The sequence below is a fragment of the Mauremys reevesii genome, unplaced genomic scaffold, assembly GCF_016161935.1.
Source record: "Mauremys reevesii isolate NIE-2019 unplaced genomic scaffold, ASM1616193v1 Contig34, whole genome shotgun sequence".
Lineage (NCBI taxonomy): Eukaryota > Metazoa > Chordata > Testudines > Geoemydidae > Mauremys > Mauremys reevesii.
Genome location: NW_024100845.1, coordinates 93,094 through 104,255, shown reverse-complemented (window position 1 = coordinate 104,255; position 11,162 = coordinate 93,094). Strand labels below are relative to the sequence as shown.

At 51.4% G+C, this 11,162-nt stretch overlaps 2 protein-coding genes across 3 annotated transcripts; both read left to right on the top strand.

Annotated features, from left to right (window-relative positions):
- Nucleotides 1–1,697: 1,697 nt before the first annotated feature.
- LOC120393823 (zinc finger protein 585B-like) lies at nucleotides 1,698–4,658 on the top strand. Of its 2 annotated transcripts, none has more exons than XM_039518317.1 (3): nucleotides 1,698–1,752; nucleotides 2,081–2,194; nucleotides 2,513–4,658. In XM_039518317.1, the coding sequence occupies exons 1-3, from the start codon at nucleotides 1,719–1,721 to the stop codon at nucleotides 3,943–3,945; spliced, it is 1,581 nt and encodes a 526-aa protein (XP_039374251.1). In that variant the 5' UTR covers nucleotides 1,698–1,718; the 3' UTR covers nucleotides 3,946–4,658. The 2 variants fall into 2 exon arrangements, with proteins under 2 accessions (XP_039374251.1, XP_039374250.1); XM_039518316.1 differs by having other exon boundaries at nucleotides 2,510–4,658.
- Nucleotides 4,659–5,539: 881 nt separating this feature from the next.
- LOC120393822 (zinc finger protein 585B-like) lies at nucleotides 5,540–10,785 on the top strand. The gene is made up of 5 exons (XM_039518315.1): nucleotides 5,540–5,615; nucleotides 6,681–6,768; nucleotides 7,286–7,412; nucleotides 8,038–8,151; nucleotides 8,486–10,785. The coding sequence occupies exons 2-5, from the start codon at nucleotides 6,745–6,747 to the stop codon at nucleotides 10,138–10,140; spliced, it is 1,920 nt and encodes a 639-aa protein (XP_039374249.1). The 5' UTR covers nucleotides 5,540–5,615; nucleotides 6,681–6,744; the 3' UTR covers nucleotides 10,141–10,785.
- The last annotated feature ends 377 nt before the right edge of the window (nucleotides 10,786–11,162 follow it).

Below are 11,162 nucleotides of genomic sequence, written 5' to 3'. Positions count from 1 at the left end.
TCTGCGCATCTTTACTGGTTTCCCCTAAAGTTCAGTAAGTATTTTAGGAAAATGTGTCACCCATTCCCCCCGCTAGATGGAAGAGGGTCCCTCCCTTCTGTCCTGGGAGTGGAACAGGAGCCGGACCCAGAGATGCTGCAGCGCGATCCCTTCAGCGCTAGGACCCAGGAGCTGCCGGGAGGCGGCTCCGGGCAGCGAGCGCTGGGCTCCGGCCCGGCAGCAGGAAGTGACTCGCAGCCGCTGCGGCGACTCTGGCTCCCAGGCTCCTGGCGAGATCCCCGAGCCCCGGGGGGCGGCTGGTGCTGGGAGCCCGGAGCCCTGGCTGCAGCCGGGAGAGGGGAATCTCCAGCAGGGCCCTTCCCGCTGCTCCCCCCCAGGAGCCTCTCCCAGGGCAGAGCCCCCAGCCCGGCCCGGCCCCTGCCCCGGGGGGCCCCGCTCGGAGGGAAGGTGAGAGAGACCCGCCCCCCCCGGCACCCCCGGGCTGCAGGGGGAGGTTTGGCCCCGGGCTGCTCCCAGCGGAGCTGGCTGCGATTCCCGCCCGGGGCCCGGGAAAGCTGCCGCCGGGATCACGTTACCTCCCACCCCTCCCCCATCCGCTGCTTTGTTTCCCTGCCCCTGGCCGCAGCTCAGGGAGATCCGAGGCGGGGGAGGGAGGGGGGATATTACCCCACCTGCTGAGCGCGTGGGCCCAGCCCGAGCCCCGGGGGCAGCCTAAGGAGAAGCCTGACCCGCTCCCCAGAGGGGCCCTGCACCCACCTCCGCACTCAGCTGTGACTCTCAGCCGGCCTGGAAAACAGGTTTATTGGTCGCTGGGAACACAGCGTAGAACAGAGCTTGTTAGCACAGAAATCAGGAGCTTTCAGCAAAGTCCATCTGTGGGGGAATCCAGAGTCCTGAGCCCTGGACTCTCCCTGCTGAGTCCCAAACCAGGAGGAAACTGAGGCACACACACTGTATTCAGAGAAAATATTAAGAACATTCCTGCTTCATCCCACCCCCCTGAGACCAACCCAGGGGCACTTTCTCCAGTGGCTGGAACCCCTCTAACCACACCAGCCCCTGAGCCTGCAGGTGATGGAGAGACCTGGGGAAAGGGCTGGAGCTGGGCAGGGAAATGACTCTGCACAGAGGGTCCCTTTTGCGGGACCAGCTGGGGAGTTTGGCCTACAAGGGGAGGGGCTCCCTGCATTGGTGAGTCTCGGAGCTGCTGCCCTCAGTGGCACAGCCGGGTTCAACCCCCGTTAGCAGTGTCAGTGGCTGAGCTGCCTGATGAGAGCAAAGGCCCAGGGCAATGGGGCAGTCGCCCGTTCTCCCAGGGCAAGGGAAGAAGATAAAAGGGAGAGCGGAGAGACTGGAAGGGGCTGCTGGAACAGGTCAGTGGCAAGTGGGGGGAAGAGGAAACATTCCCCCATTTCTGAACCAGGACCCTGCCCTGCTACATGTGCTGGGGGGACAAGGAGCTCTCACCTTCTCCCACCTCCTGAAGCCTCCTGGCTGCTCTCAGCAGGGTGGAAGTGGGATTCTGTTTCTCCAGGCCCCTCCTCCCCCCTTCCTCCCTCCACCCATGACTAGCAGAATTGTGGCTGGAGCAGCAGGTGCTGAGCGGGAGACTCTTCTTGTTTCAGATGCCGGTGACCTTTGAGGATGTGGCTGTGTATTTCACCCAGGGGCAGGGGGCTCTGCTGGACCCCACCCAGAGAGCCCTCTACAGGGACGTCATGCAGGAGAACTACGAGACAGTGACCTCGCTGGGTAAGGGATTCCTGGCCCCTTGCATATTGGAAGCTGCAGAGGGTCTGTGTGTCTGACATGGCAATGAGACCAGGATGTCAAAACCTAAGGCACAGGGGTTTAACGCTGGAGCTGTGCACCACAATTCCCGTCACCTCCCCAGATGTCTGCCTCCCCCAAGGTGGCTCAGTGACCACATTCCCGTCCTCTTAGATTCCACATTCCCCAGCAGAGCACCAGGACAGGTGGCACTCACGGAATGTCCTTTCTGACAAATACTCCCACTTTCGGAGAGACACTCTCAGTCCTCCACGCACCCTGATCTAATCTGATTTCACTCCCTGCACAGGATTCCCCCTTCCCAAACCTGACCTGATCAGCCAGCTGGAACGAGGGGAAGAGCCGTGGGTGCCCGATCTCCAGTCCTGTGAGAGAAGAGAGATCCCGAGAGGTGCCCACACAGGTGAGGACTGACACAAGGAAAAAGTTGAGAATCCCCAAAATGAGGTATCAGTACATGCCCTTAGTTCCTTCCTCTTCTCACCCAGGGCAGGGCAGCAGGCAGCAGATGTCACTGACATCGCTTCCCACATGTCCTGTTACCTGCCAGAGTTTCCTTCCCTATTTTCCTTCTTTTTAAAAGTTTGGGTAGGAAGTGGAGGCAGAATCCAGTTGCTCCGTCTGTGCAGCTTTAGTATGTTGGGTTTTCCCTTGGTGCTGTTCCTCTTAATTTTTCCCCAGCACAATGACTCCTATTTGGATTGTGTCTCTCTCCCAGCAGGTGACGAGACAGTGAGTGAGAACGAAGAGGGGAATCAAGAGAAGGAAGTTCCTGGGCACAGAGAATCACAGGGGATCTTTTTGGGAAGAGCTGAAGGGAATTTTTCCCAGTGCTTGGAACAGGGAGATGATGGGGAAAATTGGCGGAGGTCAGAGAGGCTTCCGGGAAACCACTCAAGGAAGCAAATGGATAAATCTATTATATGTGGGGAAGGACACAGCGATCCCACAGCCCGACAGACAACCTCCAAGAAAGACAAAAGCTATGAATGTCCTGGTTTTGGGAAAGGAATCGTTCTGAGACCACAGCTTGTTACACCTCAGGAAATCCAAACTGAAAAGAAATCACGTCAATGCTTGGACCGTGATCTTAAGACCCGCTCAGATCTTAACCATGGGAGAAGCCACACAGGAGAGAGACCCTCTCAGTGCCTTGAGGGCAGGAATTATTTAAATTTGAAGTCAACACTGATTACACAGGAGACAGTCCACACTGGAGAGAGACCCCATAAGTGCTTAGAGTGTGGGAAAAGTTTCGTATGGAGGTCAGCCCTACTTAGTCATCAGGCAATCCACACTGGAGAGAGACCCCATAAGTGCATAGAGTGTGGAAAAAGTTTCATACAGAAGTCACACCTTGTTGCACATCAGGCAGTCCACACTGGAGAGAGACCCCATCAATGCTTAATCTGTGGGAAAAATTTCATACGGAGGTCACACCTTGTTGCACATCAGGCAGTCCACACTGGAGAGAGACCCCATAAATGCTTAATCTGTGGGAAAAGTTTCATATGGAGGTCAGGCCTTGCTTTTCATCAGAGAAAACACACGGGAGAGAGACCTCATAAGTGCTTAGAGTGTGGAAAAAGTTTCATAGAGAGGTCAGGCCTTGCTAAACATCAGATCATCCACACAGGAGAGAGACCTCATAAGTGCTTAGAGTGTGGAAAAAGTTTCATAGAGAGGTCAGGCCTTGCTAAACATCAGATCATCCACACAGGAGAGAGATCCCATAAGTGCTTAGACTGTGGGAAAAGTTTCACATGGAGATCTGCCCTCGTTAAACATGGGAGAATCCACACTGGCGAGAGACCCCACAAATGCGTAGACTGTGGGAAAAGTTTTATACAGAGATCAGCCCTTCTTCTTCATCAGGCAGTCCACACTGGAGAGAGACCCCATAAATGCTTAATCTGTGGGACAAGTTTCATACGGAGGTCAGACCTTGTTAAACATCAGGAAATCCACACTGGAGAGAGACCCCATAAGTGTTTAGACTGTGAAAAAAGTTTCGTACGGAGGTCAACCCTACTTGCACATCAAAAAATCCACACCGGAGAAAGACCCCATAAGTGCTTAGACTGTGGGAAAGGTTTCATACGGAGGCCTGACCTTGTTAAACATCAAGCAATCCATACAAGAGGGAGACCATAAGAGTCCAGAAAGAGTATAAATGGTATTGGGACCATTCCAAGAAATAGAGACTAGAGCTTTGAAATGTAACCTGGTGTTGTTAAGAAACTGAAAGGAGATAGTCGTGCTGTTGATTAATTGCAATTAACTCAAGTAATTAACTCAAAAAAAATTCATTGTGGTTAGAAATATTAATCTTGATGAGTCACATTGTTAAATAATAGAAGAGTAATTGGAATTTTTTTGGATGTTTTTCTACGTTTTCTTATATATTGATTTCTATCACAACAAAGAATAGAAAGTGTACAGTGCTCACTTTACATTATTTTTATTACAAATATTTGTACTGTAAACATGCAAAATAAAAATAGTCTTTTTTCCAATTCACCTCATACAAGTACTGTAGTGCAATCGCTGTATCAGGAAAGTGTAGCTTAAAAACAGATTATTTTACTTACATAAGTGCACTCAAAAATAAAGCAGTTAAAAATTTAGGACTAGATGTCTACTGTTTATTTTCTGCCGATCACTAAAGCAAACAAGTTTGTTTACATTTACGGGGGAGAATGCTGCCTGCTTTTAATTTATGATGTCACCAGAAAGTGTGAGAAGGTGTTCACATGGCATGTTTGTAGCTGGCCGTGCAGGTATTTATGTGCAAGATATGCTAAACCTGCGTACGTCCCTTCATGCTTCAGCCACCATTCCAGTGGACATGCTTCCATGCTGATGATGCTCACTTAAAAAAAGAATGTATTAATTAAATTTGTGACTGAACTCCTTGGAAGAGAATTGTATGTCCCCTGTTCTGTTTTACACACATTCTGGGAAATATTTCATAATATGGCAGTCACGGATAATGACCTAGCACATGTTCATTTTAAGGACACTTTCACTGCAGATTTGACAAAACACAAAGGAAGTAACCATCTGAGATTTCTAAAGGTAGCTACAGCATTCGGCCCACGGTTTAAGAATCTGAAGTACCTTCCAAAATCGGAGAGGGACAAGGTGTGAAGCATGCTTTCAGAAATCTTAAAAGAGCAACACACTGCATTTGTTCTGGGGTATAGACAATGGTCAGGGAAGCGTCCAGAGCAGAGGAAGTGCCCCAGAGTGGGGACGCTCTAGCCCGTGTCCTGAGTGGTCACAACCAGGGTGGGGGACGAGCCCCTCAGGAACCCTGGGCCCAGCCGTGTCGGGGATACAAGGACTTTGCCACACAGCAGAGGGGAAGTGGAGCCCTCGCGGTGAGGCAGGCTCTGGGTGAAGGGAGAGGGAGCGAGGACTCAGATCCTTCTGCTCTTTTATTCCACCCCGGGGGTGTTTAGGAAAGTTCTCCCCAATAGCGGGACCATTTCCCCGCTTACCTCTGCGCATCTTTACTGGTTTCCCCTAAAGTTCAGTAAGTATTTTAGAAAAATGTGTCACCCATTCCCCCCGCTAGATGGAAGAGGGTCCCTCCCTTCTGTCCTGGGAGTGGAACAGGAGCCGGACAGAGAGGAGAAGCGCAGGTCGGTAGGTTTCCTGCTAGGACCCAGGAGCGGCCGGGAGGCGGCTCTGGGGGGAGCGATCGCTGGGGTCCGTCCCGGCAGCGGGAAGTGACTCGCAGCCGCTTGGAGGAAGGTAGGAGAGACACCCCCCCGCCTCGGTTCGCTGCCCTGGGCCCGGGAAAGCTGCCGCCAGCCCCGGTAGGTGCGGAGCGGGATCACGTTACCCTCCATCCCCCCACACCCCCCCGTCCTCCTTCCCCATCCGCTGCTTTGTTTCCCTGCCCCTGGCCGCGCTGGAGCGGACGGAGGCTGCAGCTCAGGGGGATGGGGGGGGGGGCGCGAAGGTGGGCAGCCAAACTGAATGCAGGGTGGGGGGGGCCCAGCTGGGGGCCGGGGAAGGAGCGGGGCCCAGGGGAAAAATCAGGGCCGAAGGGGGTGGGCAGGAGAGGCGCTGGCTCTAGGCTGGTGGGGCCCTGCCGCCCCCCCCCCCCGGCTTGAAGCGGTTTCCAGCCTATCCAGGTTTACAGTCTGGTTCAGTGGCTCTCAGCGCCCCCCACTGTACAGATTGTTTCACCCCCCTGCCTGGGACTAGGAGCCGGGGATAAGAAGGGGGAATAGCTGGTGGGGGGTGAATCTAGGGCTGGGAGAGGCAAGCCCCTCCCCCCCCGTGTAGGGGCAGGACCCCAGCCCCTGAGAACCCCCAATATCCCCTCCCCCACCTGCTCAGCATGTAGCCCCAGCCTCCCCGGCTCCGGAGCCCAGGAGGGGCACACGGCCCCAGCCCGAGCCCCGGGGGCAGCCTAAGGAGAAGCCTGACCCGCTCCCCACAGGGGCCCTGCACCCACCTCCGCACTCAGCTGTGACTCTCAGCCGGCCTGGAAAACAGAAGGTTTATTGGTCGCTGGGAACACAGCGTAGAACAGAGCTTGTTAGCACAGAAATCAGGAGCTCTCAGCAAAGTCCGTCTGGGGAAAATCCCCTCTAACCACACCTGCCCCTGAGCCTGCAGGTGATGGAGAGACCTGGGGAAAGGGCTGGAGCCGGGCAGGGAAATGACTCTGCACAAAGGGCCCCTTGGAGGGGCCTACTGGTGTCACAGGGGGTTCAGTGCTGGGGGGAGGGGCCGGGTCTGTGTTGTGATAAAGTGACTGAGGGTTTTCCCAGCGCGGCAGAGCCCAGAGCGTCTGTCTGTAGGGAGAGGGGGGGTGATATGGACTGAAGCCCCTTCTGTAACCTTCCCCATCACCTCTCTCAACCCAATAGGCTGAGGAATCGTATCCACGTTTCGCTCCAGATTGTCCCGTCTTCCAGAGGACAGAGAAGGGAAATGGCTGCGATGGAGACAGCTCAGGTAGGGGATTTGTGGGGAGCTGTAGGGTGATGCGGAGGATTTGTTGTAGAGGGGAAGGGGCGGGAAACACACAGTGTGAGGCAGGGAGGGGACGGGGTGTGATAAACCTGCTGGAACATGATCAACCTGGGCCTGGTTTTATGAACAGGCTCATTGGAGGGGGGTGGGACTTTCTGACCCAGGAAACACTCCCACTGGCCAGAGGCTGCTGTGAAATATGCAGGGAAGCTGTTGGGATTCCTGTCCCTGGCTCAGAGCTCTGATTCCCGTATCAGCCTGTGGCTGGCAGGTGTGTGGGAAATGAGAAGACCCTGCCCTGCTCTGTGTGCTGGGGGGGACAAGGAGCTCTCACCTTCTCCCACCCCCTGAAGCCTCCTGGCTGCGCTGAGCAGGGTGCAGGGGGAATTTTGCTTCTCCGGTCCTCCCAGAGCTTCAATGTTTTGATTATTTTTTCCTGTGACTGGTGGGTTTGCGGCTGGGGCAGCAGGTAGTCAGTGCAGGACTCTTGTTGTTTCAGATGCCGGTGACCTTCGAGGAGGTGGCTGTGTATTTCACCCAGGGGCAGGGGGCTCTGCTGGACCCCGCTCAGAGAGCCCTCTACAGGGACGTCATGCAGGAGAACTACGAGACAGTGACCTTGCTGGGTAAAGGATTCCCGGCCCCTTAGTTATTAGAAACCGTGGGGTCTGCGTGTCTGACACTGGTCAGGTTCTTCCCTGCTCAGTTAGATTGGAGGGGACTGGGCTCTGTAATGCACAGCTGCCGTGTGAGAGAGACTTGCATCTCCGTATACTCTCGAAATGAGACCAGGGTGTCAAAACCTAAGGGATATACAAAACCATCTCCACCTGACTCCCTAGCTTTCCAATTGGGGAAGCCGTGTATTGTCCTGTCTGTGTTGTTTCTCATTCACACACAGAATCCCTGTTCACCTCCCTCCTTGGGAACAGCTCCAGCCATGCGGCGGGCTCTGTGCTCCGCTGGTTTAGAAATAGGCAGGGGTTTAACTCCAGAGCCGGGGTTCGTCAGCAGGGCCCCCAGAGAGCATAGATGCTAGGAACTCCTAGTTAGGGCGTCACAATTCCCCCCACCTCCCCCAGACATCTGCCTCCCCCAAAGGGGCTCAGTGACCATGTTCCTGTCCTCTTGGATTCCATGTTCCCCCAGCACAGCACAGGGACAGGTTCCGCCCATGGAATGTCTTTTCTGACAGACGCTCTCTCAGTCCTCCACACACCCTGATCTGCTCTGATTTCACCACCTGCACAGGATTCCCCTTTCCCAAACCTGACCTAATCAGCAGTCTGGAACGAGGGGAAGAGCTGTGGGTGCCCGATCTACAGGCCTGCGAGGAAAGAGAGATCTCAAGAGGTGCCCACACAGGTGAGGACTGACACAGAAACCATCTGAGGAATGAAGGAAAAAGTTGAGAATCCCAAAAATATGGTATCAGTAAGTGCCCTCCGTTCTTCCTCATCTCACCCAGGGCAGGGCTGCAGTCAGCAGATATCACTGATGTTGCTTTCCATGTGTCCTGTTACCTACTGGTGTTTCCTTTCCAACGTTCCTTCTCTGTGAATTTTTGGGTGGGATGTGGAGGTAGAATCCAGTTGCTCCATCTGTGCAGCTTTAGAAGGTTGGGTTTTCCCTCCGTGCTCTTCCTCTTCCTTTCTCCTGGGCACAATGACTCCTGTCAGGATTGTCTCTCTCCCAGCAGGTAACGAGCCAGTGAGTGAGAAAAAGGAGAGGAATCAACAACAGGAAGTTCCTGGGCACGGAGAACCACAGGAGACCTTTGTGGGAAGAGCTGCAGGGAATTTTTCCCAGTGGTTGGAACATGGAGAAGCCTGGGGAAATTGGCAGAGGTCAGAGAGGCTGCTGAGAAACTACTCAAGGGAGCAAATGGATGAATTTATTATCTGTGGGGAAGGATACAGGGATCCCACAGCCCGGCAGACAACCCCTAGGGAAGACAAACACCATGAATGCCTTGGTTATGAAAAGAAATTCATTCTGAGACCACAGTGTGTTTCCCCTCAGGCAATTCATACTGGAGAGAAATCACTTCAGTGCTTGGACCATGGGAGAAGCCACACGGGACAGAAACCCTATCAGTGCCTTAAGGGCAGGAACTCTTTGAATTGGAAGTCAGCACTGACTGCACATCACATACGCCACATGGGAGAGAAACCCCATAAGTGCTTGGACTGTGGGAAAAGTTTCACACAAAAATCAAAACTTAAACATCATCAGTGGATCCACACAGGAGAGAGACCCCATAAGTGCTTACACTGTGGAAAAAGTTTTGTACATAGGTCAGACCTTGTTACACATCAGGCTATTCACACTGGACAGAGACCCTATAAATGCTTAGACTGTGGGAAAAGTTTCATACAAAGGTCAAACCTTGTTAAACATCAGGCAATCCACACAGGAGAGAGACCCCATAAGTGCTTAGACTGTGGAAAAAAATTTATATGGAAGTCAGCCCTTGTTAAACATCAAGAAGTCCACACAGGAGAGAGATCCCATAAGTGCTTAGACTGTGGGAAAAGTTTCATACAGAGGTCAGACCTTGTAAGACATCAGGCAATCCACACAGGAGAGAGATCCCATAAGTGCTTAGACTGCGGAAAAAGTTTCATACAGAAGTCAGACCTTTTAAAACATCAGGCAATCCACACAGGAGAGAGACCCCATGTGTGTTTAGACTGCGGAAAAAGTTTCATACAAAGGTCATACCTTTTAAAACATCAGGCAAACCACACAGGAGAGAGACCCCATCAGTGCTTAGACTGTGGAAAAAATTTTGTATGGAAGTCAGCCCTTGTTAAACATCAAGCAGTCCACACAGGAGAGAGATCCCATAAGTGCTTAGACTGTGGGAAAAGTTTCATACACAGGTCAAATCTTATAAGACATCAGAAGATCCACACAGGTGAGAGACCCCACAAGTGCTTAGACTGTGGGAAAAGTTTCATACACAGGTCAAATCTTATAAGACATCAGAAGATCCACACAGGTGAGAGACCCCACAAGTGCTTGGACTGTGGGACAAGTTTCATACAGAGGTCAGACCTTGCTAAACATCAGGTAATCCACACAGGAGAGAGACCCCACAAGTGTTTAGACTGTGGGAAGAGTTTCATAAGGAGATCAACCCTTCTTAATCATCAGGCAATCCACACAGGAGAGAGACCCCATAAGTGCTTAGACAGTGGGAAAAGTTTCATACGGCAGTCAGCTCTTGTTAGACATATAATAGTCCACACAGGAGAGAGACCCCATCAGTGCTCAGACTGTGGGAAAAGATTCATGCAGAGTTCAACCCTTGTTAAACATCAGGCAATCCATACAAGGGGAAGACCATAAGTGCTTGGACTCTGGGAAAGTTTCAGAATCAGATCGGCCGTTCTAAACATCAGGCAAAACGCACATAGTGTTTAGACTATGGAAAAACATTTCAAATAGATGTCAGCCGTTGTTTTACATCAGAGAATCCACCCAGGGAGACACCCTGTAACTGCTTAGCCTTTGGAAAGAGTTTTATACACAATCAAACATTGTTAAACATCCAGCAATCCACATTGGAGAGAGACCCCATAAGTGCTTAGACTGTGGGAAACATTTCAGAAACTGATCAGTCATTGTTTTACATCAAAGAATCCACACAAGAGCAAGACTCCATAAGTACTGGACTGTGACAAAAGTTTCAGACAGTGATCGGATGTCATTAAACGTTGGAGAATTCACACACAATCTAAACTTCTGTGACACCTGGCCAGAAAGAGTTAAGAACCTTGCAGGCTATTTGGCCTAGATTCAACATTTAAAGACGTGTTAGAAAAGTTTGTAAATGATGTTTGGGGCCATTGAAAGTTATATAGACTAGAACTTTGAATGTGAACGTGTATTGTTAAAAACTTGGAAGAAGATAGTAGTGTGGTTGATTAATTGCAATTAACTCAAAAAAAATAATGGTGTGTATTAAAACTCAGAAATAAAGCAATTAAAAACTTTAGCGCCTAGAAGTCCACTCAGTGCTACTTCTTTTTCTGCAAATCGCTAAGACAAGTAAGTTTGTTTACATTTATGGGAGATAATGCTGCCTGTTTCTAATTTATGATGTCACCTGAAAGTCTGGCACATTTAGCTGGCAGTGCAGATATTTATGTGGAAGATATACTAAACATGCCTATGTACCTTCATGCTTCGGCATTCCAGTGGACATGCTTCCATGCTGACAATGCTCTTTAAAAAAAAATAATTCATTAGATAAATTTGTGATTGAACTTCTTGGAGGACAATTGTATGTCCCCTGTTCTATTTTACACACATTCTGCCAAATATTTCCTATTATAAAAGTCACGGATAATGACCTAGCACATGTTAAT